At 52.9% G+C, this 21,103-nt stretch overlaps 1 protein-coding gene across 1 annotated transcript; it reads right to left on the bottom strand.

Annotated features, from left to right (window-relative positions):
* Positions 1 to 3,703: 3,703 nt before the first annotated feature.
* Positions 3,704 to 9,662, bottom strand: GSX2 (GS homeobox 2). The gene is made up of 3 exons (XM_038769120.1): positions 9,230 to 9,662; positions 6,184 to 6,502; positions 3,704 to 3,716 (listed from the first exon to the last, which is right to left on the bottom strand). The coding sequence occupies exons 1-3, from the start codon at positions 9,660 to 9,662 to the stop codon at positions 3,704 to 3,706; spliced, it is 765 nt and encodes a 254-aa protein (XP_038625048.1).
* Positions 9,663 to 21,103: the final 11,441 nt, after the last annotated feature.

Here is a 21,103-nt window from a genome sequence, read left to right as displayed (position 1 = left end):
CTCTATATGTTGCCAACTTGGACTTCCCAAGCGCTTAGTACAGTGCTCTGTACACAGTAAAGCGCTCAATAAATACGACTGATTGATTATTATTATTACTCCCAGCACCTGTCGGTGCACGCCGGCCGCAATGCCCCCCGCAGTGCCCACCGCACCCGCACAGTGTGGCACGCACAGGGGCAGTGCCACTGGTCGGATGGCACTAAAGGGGTCAATTCGTGAGCCGGGCAGCCCCCTCCCCACCCAGTGGCTCCAGAGATCACCCCTCCCAAAAGCTCCACGCCCCAGGACCCCCGGCCTTTCTTTGAAGGTTGGCCCCCCGGCCTAGTGAGTCCTCTCTGGGCGTCCTCACAGTAGCCCCTCCGGCTGGGCTAGGTGCCCGGGCATCCAAGGGTGGTCCCCGGCCGGACAGCCGCCTGTCTGTCCCGATGACCGGTGGCTGGGCCTAGGCTAATGACCCCATCTCTTCTCAGGGCCAGATTGAGAGACAGAAATCGGGTGGGAAGCAGCGTGGCATAGTGGATACATCACGGGTTTGGGAGTCAGAAGGTCATGGGTTCTAATCCCTAACTGTCTGCTGTGTGGCCTTGGGCAAGTCACTTAGACTGTGAGCCCACTGTTGGGTAGGGACTGTCTCTAGATGTTGCCAACTTGTACTTCCCAAGCGCTTAGGACCGTGCTCTGCACACAGTAAGCGCTCAATAAATACGATTGATTGATTGATTCCCTTCTCTGTGCCTCAGTCACCTCATCTGTAAAACGGGGGTTTAAAACGGTGAGCCCCAAGCGGGACAGGGACCATGTCCAACCCGATTTGCTGCTATCCTCCCCAGCGCTTAATACAGCGCCCGGCACATAGCACTTAACAAATGCCATCGTCATTATTATTATTATTACCTGTCTGCGTGGGTGGCTAAAGAAAACTCCCTCTGAGAAAAACAATTTCAAGCGGAAACGGAGGGTCCCCGCTCTCACCCCCGCCCCCCAACCCGGGAGAGGGTCCGAGAGCTCCCGTCTCCCCTCCTCTCTGCCCTTTTTTTTTAATGGCATCTATTAAGCGCTTACTCTGTGCAAAGCACTGTTCTAAGCGCTGGGGAGGTTACAAGGTGATCAGGTTGTCCCACGAGGGGCTCACAGTCTTAATCCCCATTTCACAAATGAGGGAACCGAGGCACAGAGAAGTGAAGTGACTTGCCCAAAGTCACTCAGCTGACAATCGGCAGAGCCGGGATTTGAACCCGTGACCTTTGACTCCAAAGCCCGGGCTCTTTCCACTGAGCCACGCTGCTTCTCTTCTTGTTTGTACATATTTATTACTCTATTTATCTTACTTGTACATATCTACTCTATTTTATTTTGTTAGTATGTTTAGTTTTGTTCTCTGTCTCCCCCTTCTAGACTGTGAGCCCGCTGTTGGGTAGGGACTGTCTCTATGTGTTGCCGACTTGTACTTCCCAACCGCTTAGTACAGTGCTCTGCACACAGTAAGCGCTCAATAAATACGATTGATTGATTGATTGATTGATTGATTGCGAGCATCCTGGAGGGCGGGATCTAAACGGCTTTGAGGGCGCTAAACTGTTAGTTAGGACCGCCCCGGAGCTGGAGAAAGGGCTCTAAATTGCTGGGTATAACGCCTCCGGAGCTGGACTAGCTGTTCTCAACCACTGGACTGGACGCCGCGGGGGAGAGGGAGGGGCTAAACCAGTGGACAGATAAGGCCCTGGAGCTGGAGGGGATGTCCTAAACCTCTGGATAGGACGCCGCGGGCGAGGGGGAGATGCTAAATTCCAGCCTATAATAATAATAATAATAATAAGTACTCAGTGGGAAGAGCCCGGGCTTTGGAGTCCGAGTTCATGGATTCAAACCCCGGCTCTGCCAACTGTCAGCTGTGTGACTTCGGGCAAGTCACTTAACTTCTCTATGCCCCAGTTCCCTCATCTGTAAAATGGGGATTAAGACTGTGAGCCCCCTGTGGGACAACCTAATCACCTTGTAACCTCCCCAGCGCTTAGAACAGTGCTTTGCACATAGTAAGCGCTTAATAAATGCCATCATCATTATTATTATTACTAGGTGCCAACCACTGTTCTAAGCGCTGGGGTAGATACAAGGTATTCAGGTTGTGCCACGTGGGGCTCACAGTCTTCATCCCCTTTTTACAGATGAGGTAACTGAGGCACAGATAAGTTAAACAAGGAAGGGGCAACGGTGTATCTTTTGTCTGTTATATTGATATATATATTAGTTCATGATCACCTTGTAACCTCCCCAGCGCTTAGAACAATGCTTTGCACATAGTAAGCGCTTAATAAATGCCATCATCATTATTATTATTACTAGGTATATGTTGTATATATGTTTGTACATATTTATTACTCTTTATTTATTTATTTATTTTACCTGTACATATCTATTCTATTTATTTTATTTTGTTAATATGTTTTGTTTTGTTGTCTGTCTCCCCCTTCTAGACCGTGAGCCCGCTGTTGGGTAGGGACCGCCTCTATATGTTGCCAACTTGTACTTCCCAAGCGCACACCGTAAGCGCTCAATAAATGCGATTGAAAGAATGAATGAATCCCGGGCTTGGGGTCAGAGGACATGGGTTCTAAAATCCCCACTCCGCCACTTGTCTGCAGGGTGACCTTGGGCAAGCCGCTTAATTTATCTGTGCCTCGGTGACCTCATCTGTAAAATGGGGATTTAGACTGTGAGCCCCACGTGGGACAACCTGATTTACCTTGTAACCACCCCAGCGCTTGGAACATAGTAAGCGCTTAACAAATATCATTATTATTATCATTATTATCGTGGCCACGGGGTTCTTCGGGGGTTTGGGGGGCTCCTGGCTGCTAGGACACGTTTCGGCCGCAGATTCAGGCCTGGGGCGACTTGAATCCGGGACCAGCCACAAACTCTTGTCCCCACTGTTGGGTAGGGACCGTCTCTATATGTTGCCAGCTTGTACTTCCCAAGCGCTTAGTACAGTGCTCTGCACACAGTAAGCGCTCAATAAATACGATTGATTGATTGATTGATTGACTTCGCGGTCCCTCAGGGCGGGCGAGGCGGGAATCACCAACCCAAAGGCCTTTTTCCACCTTCGTTTATTTAAATAAATAGAAATATAAATCTGCTGGAAAACTATTCACATCCAAAGAAATTTCCCACCCCTGGTTTCGTAGCTCTTTAGAGGCCATCTCAGGGCAAGGGCCTACGAGGTTAAATCGTTGGTAACTCCGAAATGAATTACCCCCGGAAAACCAAACGAACGCGGGGGAGCGGGGCTTAATTTGAGGCAGGGAAGGAAAGAGTTGGGGGGGGGATACCTGGATGCGGGGGAGGTTGGGGGAGACAGGGAATGGGAAACAGAGAGATGAGGGTCTGGGGTCTCTGCCGGGAGATTGAGAAGCCCCCCAGGAGCCTTCCCCAAAGCCCCTTTTCGCTGCGAAGGGAACCAGAGATCAGAGCCAAACCGTGCCCCCTTGGACCAGTTAGGGTGAAGCCCTGAGGGGTGTCGAGGCAGCAGCCCCCTCCCCATTCCAGGGCCATAGCTCCACCTGCTCATCGCCTAGAGAAGCAGCGTGGCTCAGTGGAAAGAGCCCGACCTTGGAAGTCAGAGGCCTTGGGTTCTAATCCCAGCTCCCCCACACGTCTGCTGTGTGACCTTGGACGAGTCACTTCACTTCTCTGGGCCTCAGTTACCGCAACTGTAAAATAAGGATAAAAACTGTGAGCCCCACGTGGGACAACCTGATCACCTTGTATTCCCCCCCACCCCGGCGCTTAGAACCGGCTTAATGCCGGTTATTATTATTATTATTATTATTATTATTATTATTATTATTATTATTATCGTGAGCTGTGCGGAGCTAACAGGCCGAAACACCCGAATTACTACTTGGGGTTATTCCAACCCCTCTTGGAAGCCCCGCTGTAGTCGGACAGCCAGGTGAGCGAGGCTGGGCGTCCAGTCTTGTGAGAAGCAGCCTGGCTTAGTGGAAAGAGGCCGGGCTTGGGAGCCAGAAGTCGTGGGTTCGAATCCCCCACTTTGGCTGCTTTGTGACTCGGGGCCAGTCGCTTAAACTTCTCTGTGCTTCAGCGACCTCATCTGTAAAATGGGGATGAAGGCCGTGAGCTCCGCGTGGGACACCCCGATGACCTTCTATCTCAGCGTGGCTCAGTGGAAAGAGCTCGGGCTTTGGAGTCAGAGGTCATGGGTTCGAATCCCGGCTCCGCCAACTGTCAGCTGTTTGACTTTGGGTAAGTCACTTAACTTCTCTGGGCCTCAGTTCCCTCATCTGTAAAATGGCGATTAAGACTGTGAGCCCTCCGTGGGACAACCTCATCACCTTGTAACCTCCCCGGCGCTTAGAACAGTCCTCTGCCCATAGTAAGCGCTTAATAAATGCCATCATCATTATTATTATTACCCCGGCGCTTAGAACAGCGCTTGGCCCATAGTAAGCGCTTAATAAATGCCATCATCATCGTTACTATTACCCCGGCGCTTAGAACAGCGCTTGGCCCATAGTAAGCATTAATAAATGCCATCATCATTATTATTATTACTTCGGCGCTTAGAACCGTGCTTGGCACATAGTAAGCGCTTAATAAATGCCCTCATCATTGTTATTATTACCCCGGTGCTTAGAACAGCGCTTGGCACATAGTAAGCGCTTAATAAATGCCATCATCATTATTATTATTACCCCGGCGCTTAGAACAGTGCTTGGCACATAGTAAGCGCTTAATAAAGGCCATCATCATTGTTATTATGACCCCGGCGCTTAGAACAGCGCTTGGCACATAGCAAGCGCTTAAAAAATGCCATCATCATTGTTATTATTACTCCGGCGCTTAGAACAGCGCTTGGCACATAGTAAGCGCTTAATAAATGCCATCATCATTATTATTATTACCCCGGCGCTTAGAACAGTGCTTGGCACATAGTAAGCGCTTAATAAATGCCATCATCATTATTATTATGACCCCGGCGCTTAGAACAGCGCTTGGCACATAGCAAGCGCTTAAAAAATGCCATCATCATTGTTATTATTACTCCGGCGCTTAGAACAGCGCTTGGCACATAGTAAGCGCTTAATAAATGCCATCATCATTGTTATTATTGCCCCGGTGCTTAGAACAGCGCTTGGCACATAGTAAGCGCTTAATAAATGCCATCATCATTATTATTATTACCCCGGCGCTTAGAACAGTGCTTGGCACATAGTAAGCGCTTAATAAATGCCATCATCATTATTATTATTACCCCGGCGCTTAGAACAGCGCTTGGCACGTAGTAAGCGCTTAGTAAATGCCATCATCATTGTTATTATTAGAACAGCGCTTGGCACATAGTAAGCGCTTAATAAATGCCATCATCATTGTTATTATGACCCCGGCGCTTAGAACAGCGCTTGGCACCTAGTAAGCGCTTAATAAATGCCATCATCATTGTTATTATGACCCCGGCGCTTAGAGCAGCGCTTGGCACATAGTAAGCGCTTATTAAATGCCATCACCATTGTTATTATTGCCCCGGTGCTTAGAACAGCGCTTGGCACATAGTAAGCGCTTAATAAATGCCATCATGATTATTATTATTATTACTCCGGCGCTTAAAACAGCGCTTGGCACATAGCAAGCGCTTAATAAATGCCATCATCATTGTTATTATTAGAAGAGCGCTTGGCACATAGTAAGCGCTTAATAAATGCCATCATCATTGTTATTATGACCCCAGCGCTTAGAACAGCGCTTGGCACATAGTAAGCGCTTAATAAATGCCATCATCATTGTTATTATGACCCCGGCGCTAAGAGCAGCGCTTGGCACATAGTAAGCGCTTAATAAATGCCATCATCATTGTTATTATTAGAACAGCGCTTGGCACATAGTAAGCGCTTAATAAATGCCATCATCATTGTTATAATTGCCCCGGCGCTTAGAACAGCGCTTGGCACATAGTAAGCGCTTAATAAATGCCATTATCATTGTTATTACTACCCCGGCGCTTAGAACAGCGCTTGGCACATAGTAAGCGCTTAATAAATGCCATCATCATCATCAGTCGTGACAGCTGGAGGGGGAAGGGGGACGGTGTAGGGGACGGCCAGTGGCTTTCTCCGCACAGCCGGGTCCCTTGGGGGAGTCGCCCCCACAGCCGGTACTCACCGCGGGGAGACGTCCCTGTCCTCGGGGGCCGAGGCCGGGGAGAGGGACTCCTCGTCCTCGGAGCGGCCCACACACTTGCAAGGGCCGTGGCTGCCCCTGGGCAGGCCCCTGCCCTCCTTCTTGTGCTTGACCCGGCGGTTCTGGAACCAGATCTTCACCTGCTTCTCGGACAGATTGAGGTAGGTGGCGATTTCGATGCGTCGCAGCCGGGACAGGTACATATTGGACGAGAATTCGCGCTCCAGCTCCAGCAGCTGCGTGCTGGTGAAGGCCGTCCGCATCCTCTTGCCGGGCGGGAGCTGGCTGCCGTCGGAGCCGCCTGCGGGAGCGGCACACGGATCAATCAATCAATCAATCGTATTTATCGAGCGCTTACTGTGCGCAGAGCACTGTACTAAGCGCTGTCCTCAGCGCAGGGCACACCCTCACCCCCTGGCACACGCACAGGGACACCCCGCGGCCCTGCACCTGCCCGCCCCTAATAATAATAATGCTAGCATTTATTAAGCGCTTACTATGTGCAAAGCACTGTTCGAAGCGCTGGGATAATGATGGCATTTATTAAGCGCTTACTATGTGCAAAGCACTGTTCTAAGCACTGGGGAGGTTACAAGGTGATCAGGTTGTCCCACGGGGGGCTCACAGTCTTATTCCCCATTTTACAGATGAGGGAACTGAGGCACAGAGAAGTTAAGTGACTTGCCCAAAGTCACACAGCTCACGACAGTTAGCATACGCACACAAATAATAATAATAATAACGATGGCATTTGTCTCCCCCTTTCAGACTGTGAGCCCACTGTTGGGTAGGGACTGTCTCTATATGTTGCCAACTTGTACTTCCCAAGCGCTCAGTGCAGTGCTCTGCACACAGTAAGCGCTCAATAAATACGATTGATTGATTGATTGATTTGTCAAGCGCTTACTATGCGCAGAACACTGTTCTAAGCGCTGAGGGGGTGGATACAAGGTGATCAGGTTGTCCCGCGTGGGGCTCACAGTCTTAATCCCCATTTTCCAGGTGAGGGAACTGAGGCCCAGAGAAGCGAAGTGACTTTCTCAAAGTCACCCAGCCGACAAGTGGCGGAGGCGGGACTCGAACCCATGACCTCTGACTCCCAAGCCCGGGCTCTTTCCACTGAGCCACGCTGCTTTTCAAATGCATCTCACCACCGCCCCTCACCCACACGTTTACCCATTTTTATAGACCCGCGTTGATGCCCCCACTTCACCCCCTAATCGAGGATCGAGGCGGCCTTGGTTGCCAAAGGCGACGCGACTATGAGCCCGCTGTTGGGGACCGTCTCTATATGTTGCCATCATGGACTTCCCAAGCGCTTAGTACAGTGCTCCGCACACAGTAAGCGCTCAATAAATACGATTGAATGAATGACTAACGGTTAGGTCGCGTCCACGAGTGGGATAATAATAATAATGGCATTCATTAAGCGCTTACTATGTGCAAAGCACTGTTCTAAGCGCTGGGGAGGTTACGAGGTGATCAGGTTGTCCCACTTGGGGCTCACATTTAATCCCCATTTGCCAGATGAGGTAACTGAAGCACAGAGAAGTGAAGTGACTTGCCCAAAGTCCCACAGCTGACATGTGGCGGAGCCGGGATTTGAACCCATGACCTCTGACTCCAAAGCCCGGGCTCTTTCCACTGAGCCACACACACACACACACACACACACACACACACCCCTACGCACCCCCATCCGCACAGCATCACCCCCCTTCCCGTGTTCACACATATCCCAACGCCCCCAGTCCCACACCCGCCCTTCCCCACTCCCCCTTTTCCAGTTGAATTTGATGAGTTCCCTGGGCACTTTCCTACGGCCGCATCCCAGAGGATCCCCCCGACCCCCCAGCCCCTGAATTTGGGAAGGGGGCGGAGGGGGCAGGGGCCGACCCCAGATTAGCGTCCCCCTCTCCCAGGCCCCCAGGGAGGCGAAGGAGTTGGGGACACCTCCAGCTCCATCCCCCCCCTTCCCACTCCCCCTTTTCCAATTGGAATTGATGAATTCCCCAAGGCCGCGTCCCGAGGGACCCTCCGTCTCCCCAAGCCCCCGCACTTGGGGAGGAGGCGGAAGGGGGCAGGGACCGACCTCAGATTAGCGAAGATTAGAGAAGCAGCGTGGCTCAGTGGAAAGAGCCCGGGCTTTGGAGTCAGAGGTCATGGGTTCAAATCCCGGCTCTGCACATTGTCAGCTGTGTGACGTTGAGGCTTCTCTGTGCCTCAGTTACCTCATCAGTAAAATGGGGATGAAAACTGTGAGCCCCCCATGGGACAACCTGATCACCTTGTAACCTCCCCAGTGCTTAGAACAGTGCTTTGCACATAGTAAGCGCTTAATAAATGCCATTATTATTATTAGCGTCCCCCTCTCTCAGGCCCCCAGGGAGGCGAAGGAGTTGGGGACACCCCTCAGCTCCATCCTCACCCCTTCCCACTTCCCCAAGGAATTGGGGAATTCATCAATTGAATTCATCAATTGGGGAATTCCCGAGGGACCCTCCGTCCCCCCATCCCCCGCACTTGGGGAGGGGGCGGAGGGGGCAGGGGCCGACCCCAGATTAGCGTCCCCCCCTCTCAGGCCCCCCGGGAGACGAAGGAAGTGGGGGACATCCCCAGCTCCACACCCACCCCTTCCCACTCCCCCTTTCCCAGTTGGATTCGATGAGTTCCCTGGACATTTTCCCACGGCCACGTCCCGGGGGACCCCTCCGTCCCCCCAAGCCCCCGAACTTGGGGAGGGGGCTGAGGGGGACCTCAGATTAGCATCCCCCTCTCTCAGGCCCCCCGGGAGACGAAGGAAGTGGGGGACACCCCCAGCTCCACACCCACCCCTTCCCACTCCCCCTTTCCCAGTTGGATTCGTTGAGTTCCCTGGGCATTTTCCCAAGGCCGCGTCCCGGGGGAGCGCAGCCCCCGAACTTGGGGAGGGGGCAGGGCCCGACCCCGGGGAGGCGAAGGAGGTGGGGAGGGGGCCCTACCACTGCTGGGCACGTAGTAAGCGCTTCGGAAATACGGTCATTATTACCCAAGCCGAGACAGTGGAAGCGTCGCGGGTCGGAGAGGCTGTAGGCGGTGGCGGCGGCCGTGCAGACAGGTGCGGGGGGCGGCGGGGCCGGGGCCGGGACCGGGGGCGTCTGCGGGCAGAAGGGGCCGTCGTCGGGGGTCCCGGCGGGGAAGTGCCCCTTGAGCAGGGGGGCGGGAGCCCCCGGCCCGGCCCCCGCCGCCCGGCCGCCCTGCAGGTGCGAGGTGACGCACAGCGGGCAGACACAGAAGGCCCCCGCCGCCTTGCGGAGCTGCGGGCAGCCCGGCCCGCCCATCGCCACCACCAGCGGGGCCGGCACCCCCAGCGGGATCAGCGGGCCCGGCCCGGGACCCGCCTCCTGGACGGCCAGGGGGCCCGAACCCCCGCGCCCCGACTCCTTGACGATCAGAGAGTCGACGTAGAAGGATCGCGACATGTCGGGCCGGGCCCGGGGGCGCGGGGGCACGGCCCCGGACCCGGACCCCCTGGACGGTCCCGGGCGGGACGGGCCTGGACGGAGCTGGCCGGGCCGGTCCTGGCCTGACCTGTCCTGTTCTCTCCTGTCCTGTCCTGTCCTGGACGGTCCTGGCCGGTCCTGTCCTTTCCTGGCCTGTCCTGTCCTGTCCTGTCCGGTCCTGGCCTGTCCTGGCTGGTCCTGTCCTGGCCGGTCCTGGCTGGTCCTGTCCTGTCCTGGTGGGTCCTGGCTGGTCCTGTCCTGTCCTGCCCGGTCCTGTCCTGTCCTGTTCTGTCCTGTCCTGCTCTGGCCTGTTCTGGCCGGTCCTGGTTGGTCCTATCCTGTCCTGTCCGGTCCTGTTCTGGCCTGTCCTGTCCTGCTCAGTCCTGTCCTGTCCTGCCCTGTTCTCTCTTGTCCTGCCCTATCCTGGCCTTTTCTGTCCTGTCCTGTTCTGGCCTGTCCTGGCCTGTCCGGTCCTGTTCTCTCTTGTCCTGTCCTGTCCTGTCCTGGACGGTCCTGTCCTGTCCTGGACTGGCCGGTCCGGTCCTGTCCGGTCCTGGCCTGGCCTGGCCGGTCCTGTCCTGTCCCGTTCTCTCCTGTCCTGGCCTGTCCTGGCTGGTCCTGTCCTGTCCTGTTCTGGCCTGTCCTGTCCTGTTCTGGCCTGTCCTAGCCTGTCCGGTCCTGTTCTCTTTTGTCCTGGCCTGTCCTGTCCTGGCCTGTCCTGGCCGGTCCGGTCCTGTCCTGGACTGGCCGGTCCTGTCCTGTTCTCTCCTGTCCTGTCCTGTCCGGGCCTGTCCTGTCCTGTCCGGTCCTGGCGTCGTCCGGGCCCGGAGGTCAGGTCGTGTGGCGGGGGCGCCGATGTCGCGGGAGGCGAGAGGGGGGTCCCGGGAGAGAGAGGGCTGGTCTCCAGTCCCCCGCCCGCCCGCCGGCCGGCCGGCTCCCCGCTCCGCCGTCTTATAGCCCCCCGCCCCCCGGCCCGGCACGTCATAGCCCCCCCCTCGGGATAGGCTGCCGCTCTCCCTCTATTCTCCACCAAAAGAGAGGGGAGGGGACAGCACAGACACACAAGACAAGGCAGAGAGAGAAACTTGGCAAAGTGGAAGGATTGTTCAAGGAGACCCCCACCCCCTCCCCTCTCTGGAGACCCCTCCCCCGCGTGCCCCCCGGAACGGGCAGGTGGCCGTTCAGGCGGACAGGGGCTGCCCCTGCACCCCAGCCTCCTACCTCATTCATTTAATCCCATTTATTGAGCGCTCACGGTCTGCAGAACACTGTACTAAGCGCTTGGAAAGTACAATACAGCAATAAAGAGACCCAGTCCTTGCCCACAACGGGCTCACAGTCAAGCGGGGGGCGGGGGGGAGGCAGACATCGACACAAGTAAGCAGGCATCGACATAAATAGAATTATTCATTCCTTCAGTTATTCAATCGTATTTATTGAGTGCTTACTGTGTGCAGAGCACTGGACTCAGCGCTTGGAAAGTACAGTGCAGCAATAAAGAGACACAGTCCTTGCCCGCAACGGGCTCACAGTCTAGCCGGGGGGTGAGGGGGAGAGGCAGACATCGACACAAATAAACAGGCATCGACATAAATAGAATTATTCATTCCTTCAGTTATTCAATCGTATTTATTGAGTGCTTACTGTGTGCAGAGCACTGTACTAAGCGCTTGGAAAGTACAATACAGCAATAAAGAGACACAGTCCTTGCCCACAACGGGCTCACAGTCTAGCGGGGCTCACAGTCTAGCGTGGGGGAGGCAGACAGCGACACAAGTAAACAGGCATCGACACAAATAGAATTATTCATTCCTTCAGTTATTCAGTCGTATTTATTGAGTGCTTACTGTGTGCAGAGAAGTGTACTAAGCTCTTGGACCGAGGAAATAGAGACAATCTCTGCCCACCATGGGCGCACAGACTAGCGGGGTGATGGGGGAGACAGGCATCGATATAAATGAATATAATTATTCATTCAGTCAGTCAGTCAGTCGTATTATTGAGGTCTTACGGTGTGCAGAGCACTGTACTAAGCGCTTGGAAAGTACAATACAGCAATAGAGACCATCCCTGCCCACCACGGGCTCACAATCTAACGTGGGGGCGGGAAGATAGACATCGATACGAGTAAATAAACGTCAATATAAATAAATGGAATTATCCTCGCCCCGCTGTACTAAGGAACCGGGCCCAACGGGTGGGAGGGAGTCTCCCGTCACCCCGGGACCCCAGGGGTGGGAAGGGCGAGGTCGAGCGGAGGGACCCAGGCATCCCGGTGAGGAAAAGACGTTTCCTCGGTCCCCTGGCCTGGGCGAGGACCAGGCTGTATTGTATTGCTGCTTTGTACTTTCCAAGCGCTTTACAGTGCTCTGCACACTGTAAGCGCTCAGTAAATAAGATTAAATGAATGAATGAACCAGGCTCCACAGCCTCCCGAGTGGGTGAGAGCTCGAGGGGACCCCGCCCCACCCCCGGACCAGGGGTCCTTAGACAGCGATATCCAGCCCGGGGGAGAGACGAGGTGGGCTTCGGAAAGGCCCATCTCTGCTTCCCTTCTGTTTCCATCTCCGCCCGTCTGCCCTTCTGTCTGTGTCTGTACCTGTGCGTCTCTGGGCCTCTCTCTCAATCAATCAATCAATCAATCAATCATATTTATTGAGCGCTTACTGTGTGCAGAGCACTGGACTAAGCGCCTGGGAAGGACAAGTTGGCAACATATAGAGACGGTCCCTACCCAACAGTGGGCTCACACTCTAGAAGGGGGAGACAGAGAACAAAACCAAACATACTAACAAAATAAAATAAACAGAATAGTTATGTACAAGTTAAATAAATAAATAAATAGAGTAATAAATATGTACAAACATATATACAGGTGCTGTGGGGAAGGGAAGGAGGTAAAACGAGGGGGGTGGAGAGGGGGACGAGAGGGAGAGGAAGGAAGGGGCTCAGTCTGGGAAGGCCTCCTGGAGGAGGCCTCGCTCTCTGTGATGGACACCTACTCTATCTCCTTATCTTTGTCCCCGCCTATCTCTTTCTCTCCATCTCTTTTAGACTGTGAGCCCACTGTTGGGTAGGGACTGTCTCTATATGTTGCCAATTTGTACTTCCCAAGTGCTTAGTACAGTGCTCTGCACATAGTAAGCGCTCAATAAATACGATTGACGATGATGATGGTGATCTCTCTGTCTCGCTGTGTCTGTCTTTCTCTGCCTGCTTCTCCTCATCTACCTCTGTCTCGGTTAGTCTGTCTGTCTCTCTATCTCTGTCTGCTTCTCTGCCTATCTCTTTTTCTGACCCCCTCTCTCTGTCTCTGTGTCTGTCCTCTCCCCCACCATCATTTCTGTCTCTCCTTGGCAAGAGGGGCGGGGGGCGAAGCGGGAAGGGGGTGGGGGGTGGTAATTGGTTCGAAGGGACACTCCGCGCTCGGGAGCTGAGGATTTATGGATGGCAATTAAAGTTTTATGAATTGCAGCTGAGGCTGGTTATTGAGCTATTTGAATGCGATTAGGATTCAATTAGAAAGTGTTTAGCGAACGGCGGGTCTCGGGCGTGTAAACAGACAGCAATTCCAGAAATGCGCTAATCCAGCATCTTGTGACAACCATTAGCCCGTTTCGAGGCTTAAAGCGGGTTAGCTTGAACTACCTTCTACCCTAAACCCTCCCTGGACCGTGTCCCCTCCCCCTCTCTCGCCCCCCGACCTGGTCTCCCCTCCAATCAATCAATCGTATTTATTGAGCGCTTACTGTGTGCAGAGCACTGGACTAAGCGCTCGGGAAGTACAAGTTGGCAACACATAGAGACAGTCCCTACCCAACAGTGGGCTCACAGCCAGGGATACACTGACAACGGGAACGGGAACACAGAGGGAAATTCCCGGCGGATCCAAGCGCGTTGTAATGATGATGATGGTATTTGTTAAGCGCTTACTACGTGCCAAGCACTGTTCCAAGCGCTGGGGTAGATACAAGGTAATCAGGTTGTCCCACATGGGGCTCACAGTCTTCATCCCCATTTTACAGATGGGTTTACTTCGTATAACCCTCGTCCGGTCTTCTGCATATACTAATGATGGTATTTGTTACGCGCTTACTATGTGCTAAGGTTTGTTCTAAGCGCTGGGGGAGAGACAAGATAATCAACTTGTCCCGCGTGGGGCTCACAGTCTCAATTCCCATTTTACGGATAAGGGAACAGAGGCACGGAGAAGTTAAGTGATTTGCCCAAGGTCACCCAGCAGATAAGTGGCAGAGTCGGGTTTAGAACCCACGACCTCTGGCTCCCAAGCCCGTGCTCTTACCACTAGGCCACAGACGGTTCTGGTCGATGTTAACGGCCCGGGTCCAACTGCACGATCACCCCTCCTCACCCGCAGCTTCCCGAGCCCCCCTGGGACTATTACTCTATTTATTTATTTATTTTACTTGTACATATTTATTCTACTTAGTTTATTTTGTTAATATGTTTTGTTTTGTTCTCTGTCTCCCCCTTTTAGACTGTGAACCCACTGTTGGGTAGGGACTGTCTCTATATGTTGCCAACTTGTACTTCCCAAGGGCTTAGTACAGTGCTGTGCACACAGTAAGTGCTCAATAAATACGATTGATTGATTGATTGACCCTCGGACGAGACCCCCGCGAACTGGCAATTTCGGGACCAGTCCCCGCCCGCGGGGTCTGGGTTCCAGGATGCGCCTGCGTTGAGGATGGAGATTCGTTGGCGTTTCCTCTCCATGGTCCGCTTACCCCCGGAGGTCTCGGTTTTCGGCCCAGATTTGGGGGACCCCCCGGGGGGTCCAGTCCCCCGTCCCCTCGCCTCGTCGATGGGGGTCTCCTCCGCCGCACCCCTGGAGAACGACCCCCGAAAGGACGAGCCTCCCGGCCCTTCAGCTCGCAGGGGGTTTCTCCCCTTTTTCCGGCCGTTCTCGCTCTTTTCCCCTCAGCATCGCCGGGAGGCAGGGAGGCTCAGGCCTTTCCCGGCCCCTTTGGCAGATGGTGACCCCGAGGCCCAAAGAGGTTCAGAGACGCTCTCCAAGTCAGCGCTTAGAACAATGTTCAGCGCTTAGAACAGTGCTTTGCACATAGTAAGCGCTTAACAAATGTCATCATCATTATTATTATTATTATTATTATTAAGTCACCCACAAGGACTAGAAGCGGAGCCCTCTGACTTCTATCCCCGGGCTCGCCCCCACCTCCCGCTCTCCCTGTCTCTCCTCTTCTCCTGTCTCTCCATCTTCCCTGTCTCCCCCCTCTCCCCATGCCCCTGGCCTGTCTCTCCTCTTCCCCCGTCTCCCCATGCCCATGGCCTGTCTCTCCTCTTCCCCTGTCTCTCCATCCTCCCTGTCTCCCCCCGCCTTTCCAAACCCTCACTCTCCCTGTCTCTCCCGTTCCCCTATCTCTCCATCCTCCCTGCCTCCCCAAGCCCCCACTCTTCCTGTCTCTCCTGTTCCCCTGTCTCTCCCTCCTTCCTGCCCCGTCTCCCCGAATCCTCGCTCTCCCTGTCTCTCCCCTTCCCGTCTCTCCATCCTGCCTGTCTCCCCCCGTCTTCCCAAGCCCCCACTCTCCCTGTCTCTCCCGTTCCCCTATCTCTCCATCCTCCCTGCCTCCTTAAGCCCCCGTTCTTCCTTTCTCTCCTGTTCCCCTGTCTCTCCATCCTTCCTGCCCCCTGTCTCCCCGAATCCCCGCTCTCCCTGTCTATCCCCTTCCCGTCTCTCCATCCTGCCTGTCTCCCCCCGTCTTCCCAAGCCCCCACTCTCCCTGTCTCTCCCGTTCCTCTATCTCTCCATCCTTCCTGTCTCCCCAAGGCCCCGTTCTCCCTGTCTCTCCTGTTCCCCTGTCTCTCCATCCTCCCTGCCCCCGTCTCCCCGAATCCCCGCTCTCCCCGTCTCTCCTCTTCCCTTGTCTCTCCATCCTCCCTGTCCCCCTACCCTAATCTCCTCAAGCCCCTGGTCTCCCTATCTCTCCCGTTCCCCTGTCTCTCCACCCTCCCTGCCCACCGCCCCTCCCCAATTTCATTCCCCCATCATTTTTCCCGATGACATCTCCCTGCTCATTAAGTAATCCCCGAAATGAGAGCTCTTATGAGCCCCTAATGAGCTCTGATTGCCCGGGTTGGGGCCACGTGGAAGGGTTTAGCCGGCATTAAGCGGTGGGGCCGAGCGAGCGCGCCCACCATCTCCTAGTCGCTGCTTTCATAATTCAAGGGGAAAATGAGCCCTTTTAAGGGAAAAGCCTTTAATTCCCTTCCTTCTGCCTCGAGCCCAGGGCCGGACCCAGAGACCCCCGGATCGCCAGCTGGGACCCCCCAAAATTCCCAGTCCTGGGCCTGGAAAGGGCGGACACACGCCCCCGACCCGAGTTTCCCTCCCCGCCCCAAATGTAGGGGCGATTCCTAAACTCGCCCTTAAAATTTGGATCACTGTTGCTGGCCCTGGGCGAACGCCACCCCCAAACCCAAGGGCCAAACCCGGCTGAAGGGGACAAGCGCACCCTGGACGTACGGGGGGGGCGAGGGTGAAGGCCGCAAGGGGGTCGAAGGGGAAGGGCGGACATCAATCAATCAATCAATCGTATTTATTGAGCGCTTACTGTGTGCAAAGCACTGTACTAAGCGCTTGGGAAGTACAAGTTGGCAACATATAGAGACAGTCCCTACCCAACAGTGGGCTCACAGTTTAAAAGGGGGCAGACATGTGCGAGGCAGCGGGGGCAGAGACACGGTTTGGGGGTTCTTCCAGCGTGGCTCAGTGGAAAACAACACGGGCTTAGGAGTCAGAGGTCATGGGTTCAAATCCCGACTCCGCCAATTGCCAGCTGTGTGATTTTTGGCCAGTTGTTTAACTTCTCTGTGCCTCAGGTACCTCATCTGTAAAATGGGGATTAAGACTGTGAGCCCCCCGTGGAACAACCTGATCACCTTGTAACCATCCCAGAGCTTAGAACAGTGCTTTGCACATAGTAAGCGCTTAATAAATGCCATTATTATTATTATTATTATTATTCCAGCCACCCCCTGAAGCTCTCGGATGGGGTAAGTGAGGCTGAGAGGCCTGCCCAGACAGCTGGAGGGGGACCCACACCGGGATTTGGGGGGCACTGGTCCTCATCTTCCCCTCAGCTAGGAACCCGGACACACAGACACCCTGCCACCTCACAACTAGGAACTCGGGGGCACGGGCCCCCATTCAGCCACAACGAGAACCGGGAAAACTGACCCCCGCCACCACCTTCCCCATATCTAATAATAATAATGATGTTATTTGTTAAGCACTTAACTATGTGCCAAGCGCTGTTCTTAGCACTGGGGTACGTACAGAGTAATCAGGTTGTCCCACGTGGGGCTCACAGTCTTAATCCCCATTTTGCAGATGAAGTAACTGAGGAACAGAGAATAATAATAATAATGATAATAATAATGATGGAGCACTGGGACAGAGTAATCAGGTTGTCCCACGTGGGGCTCACAGTCTTAATCCCCATTTTGCAGATGAAGTAACTGAGGAACAGAGAATAATAATAATAATGATAATAATAATGATGGAGCACTGGGACAGAGTAATCAGGTTGTCCCACGTGGGGCTCACAGTCTTAATCCCCATTTTGCAGATGAAGTAACTGAGGAACAGAGAATAATAATAATAATAATAATAATAATAATAAGAATAAGAATAATAATAATAAGAATGGAGCACTGGGGTAGATACAGAGTAATCAGGTTGTCCCACGTGGGGCTCACAGTCTTAATCCCCATTTTGCAGATAAAGTAACTGAGGAATAGAGAATAATAATAATAATGATAATAATAATTATGGAGCACTGGGGTAGATACAGAGTAATCAGGTTGTCCCACGTGGGGCTCACAGTCTTAATCCCCATTTTTAGATGAAGTAACTGAGGAACAGCGAATAATAATAATAATAATAATGATGGCATTTATTAAGCACTTACTATGTGCAAAGCACTGTTCTAAGCGCTGGGGAGGTTACAGGGTGATCAGGTTGTCCCACAGGGGGCTCACAGCCTCAATCCCCATTTTACAGATGAGGTAACTGAGGCACAGGGAAGTTAAGTGACTTGCCCACAGTCACACAGCTGACGATTGGCGGAGCCGGGATTTGAACTCATGACTTCTCACTCGAAAGCCCGGGCTCTTTCCACTGAGCCACTCTGCAGTTTTCGAGCACATGGGCCGCCCCATCACCTCACAGCTAGGAATTTGGGGACACAGGCCCCATCACTCCACAGCTAGGAATTCGAGGACACGAGACTCCCCGCCATCATCCTACAGATAGGAACTCGGGCACACGGGCCACCCCATCATCTCACAGCTGGATCCCGGGGACACGGACCCCCATGATCCCAAAGTTAGGAACTAGGAGACATGGACCCCTTCCCCCCGCATCATCCCACAGCTAGGAACTCGGGGACCTGTATATATACCTGTATATATGTATATATGTTTGTACATATTTATCACTCTATTTATTTATTTATTTTACTTGTACATATCTATTCTATTTATTTTATTTTGTTAGTATGTTTGGTTTTGTTCTCTGTCTCCCCCTTTTAGACTGTGAGCCCACTGTTGGGTAGGGACTGTTTCTATATGTTGCCAACTTGTCCTTCCCTTCCCCACAGCACCTGTATATATGTATATATGTTTGTACATATTTATTACTCTATTTATTTATTTATTTTACTTGTACATATCTATTCTATTTATTTTATTTTGTTAGTATGTTTGGTTTTGTTCTCTGTCACCCCCTTTTAGACTGTGAGCCCACTGTTGGTTAGGGACTGTCTCTATATGTTGCCAACTTGTACTTCCCAAGCGCTTAGTCCAGTGCTCTGCACACAGTAAGCGCTCAATAAATACGACTGATTGATTGATTGATTGACTCAGGCACTCTTCGCCCTAAAGCTGGGACCCCTGGCGTCCTTGTCCCCGTCACCCCTACGTAGCTGAGGTCTCTGGCCAGGCCCGTTGTCGGGGTCTCCTCGCCCCGAGTGGGCGGTGACATCGGCCCATCTCTTGTCATTCATTCATTCAGTCATTTATTGAGCGCTTATTGCGTGCTAAGCGCTTGGAAAGTACAATTTGGCAACAGAGACGATCCCTACCCAACACTGGGCTCACAGTCTAGAACGGGGAGACAGATAAAACAAAACAGGTAGACAAGCATCAAGAGCATCAAAATGGAGAAGCAGTGTGGCTCAGAGGAAAGAGCGCGGGCTTTGGAGTCAGAGGTCGTGGGTTCAAGTCCCAGCTCCTCCAACTGTCAGCTGTGTGACTTTGGGCAAGTCACTTAACTTCTCTGTGCCTGTTACCTCATCTGGAAAATGGGGATTAAAACTGTGAGCCCCCCCCCACCATGGGACAAGCTGATCACCTTGTAACCTCCCCAGGGCTTAGAACAGTGCTTTGCACATAGTAAGCGCTCAACAAATACCATCATCACTATTATTATAAATAGAATTATAGATATATACACATCATTAATAAAATAAAGCGAATAATACATACACAAGGGCTGTGGGGAGGGGAAGAGGGTGGAGCAGAAGGGGGGCGTGGGGACGATGGGGAGGGGAGGAGGAGCAGAGGATAAAGGGGGGCTCAGTCTGGGAAGGCCTCCTGGAGGAGGTGAGCTCTCAGTAAGGAGAGTCACCCACTTCGTCTCGTTTCTCCCGATCTTGGCGTCCCCCAAGTCGTCTCCAAGAGAGCCCCGGGCCCCAACCAGCCCCCGGCCGCCAGTCCCTCGGAGGGCCCGGATTTGCCCGTTACTCGTAACCAGGCAACCCGCGCTGAATACTCAAAACTGAAAAGAGCCGCTTAGTCTTCAAGAAAGTCCTCAATAATAGTGGGAAAAGAACAAAGATCCAGAGACAACAAAATGCCACGGGGGTGACTTTTCATGAGCAATTATCTCTCATTAATCAGGGGAACAGCTGCAATATTAATTTTCTCTCTTTCTCCTTCGCTTTTCGCAGTCCCCCAACATTTGAATAATCATAAATTGTGATTTTCCGGAGCGGGAGGCCGGGCTACCGCTTCTTCGACCAGGGCGAAACGCTCCCAGCTTGCGTCTGTCAGAAAGTGAGGGGGGAAAGGCCAGCAACGCACGCGCTCCTTCTTTCTGCACTGTGGATTTTAAAGAGGGGCACCGCCCCCCTCTTTTCCTTCCTCTTCCTTCTCTTCTCCTCTTCTTCTTCCTCCTCCTCTTCTCTTCTCCTCTTCTTCTTCCTCCTCCTCTTCTCTTTTTTCTCCTTCTCTTCCCACCTCGATCTTCTTTTGCTGCTCTCCAACTCTCCCTTCTTCCCTTCTTTCTTCTCTTCCACCCCCTCCTCCTCATCTTCCTTTTCTTCCCCTCCTCCTCTTCTTTTTTCTTCCTCTTCTCTTTTCCCTATTCCTACTTCTCCTTCTTTCTTTTCTCCTCTCCTTCATCCTCCTCCCCCTCCTCTCTTCCTCATACTGCTGTTTCTCCTCGTCTTCCCCCTCCTTCCCTAACACCCAACCTGGTCCTCCTCATTCATTCAATCATATTTATTGAGCACTTACTGCACTGTTCTCTTCTTCTTTCATTCAATCCTATTTATTGAGTGCTTACTGTGGGCAGAACACTGTACTAAGTGCTTGGAAACTACAATACAGCAATCAAGAGTGATCATCCCTGCCCACAGCGAGCTCACAGTCTAGAGGGGAAGGCTTCTTCTTCCTTGTGTCTCCTGCTCCCCGTATTGCCCCCATCCTTCTCTCCCTTTGGTCGCTGCCTGCTCTCCCTCTGGACCAAGCAGGTGCGTGTTGGATGGGCGCGGAGGATGAAGGCGGTTTCCTCTCGCATGTCCCGCATGCCCTCCCGCCCGCTGGCCATTCAGCTTTCCCTGGGAGCCATCGGGTGGAACTGTGGAAAACTGTGGGAGGGAGCTGTGGAAAATTGCAGGAAGGGACTCCTCACAGGACCTGCGGTCAAGCACTGCGGACGGGAGCCGTGGGGCGAGGGAGCTGCAGGCGGGACCAGCGGGTGGAAGGTGCGGGAAGCCGAAGGCCTGAGCTGTGGTCAATAATAATTAATTATAATGATGGTATTTGTTAAGCACTTACTATGTGCCTAAAATAAAAAAAAAAACAGGGAAGGATGGTTTGGGTGGGAAGATAAGGAGTTCTGTTTTGGACATGTTAAATTTGAGGTGTCAGCAGGCCATCCAAGTAGAATTGGTGTTGAAGGCTGGAGAGAATGTGAGACTACAGAGCAGGCGAGAAATCAAGGCTGGAGATGTAGATTTGGGAATCATCCACCCATCACTGATTGATTGATCGATTAATGAGATAATAATAATAATGTTGGTATTTGTTAAGCACTTACTATGTGCCAAGCACTGTTCTAAGCACTGGGGTAGATACACAGAAATCTGGTTGTC

Source organism: Tachyglossus aculeatus, chromosome X5 (assembly GCF_015852505.1).
Source record: "Tachyglossus aculeatus isolate mTacAcu1 chromosome X5, mTacAcu1.pri, whole genome shotgun sequence".
Lineage (NCBI taxonomy): Eukaryota > Metazoa > Chordata > Mammalia > Monotremata > Tachyglossidae > Tachyglossus > Tachyglossus aculeatus.
Note: the sequence above shows the minus strand (reverse complement) of the source record. Positions and strands in the feature narration are given on the sequence as shown.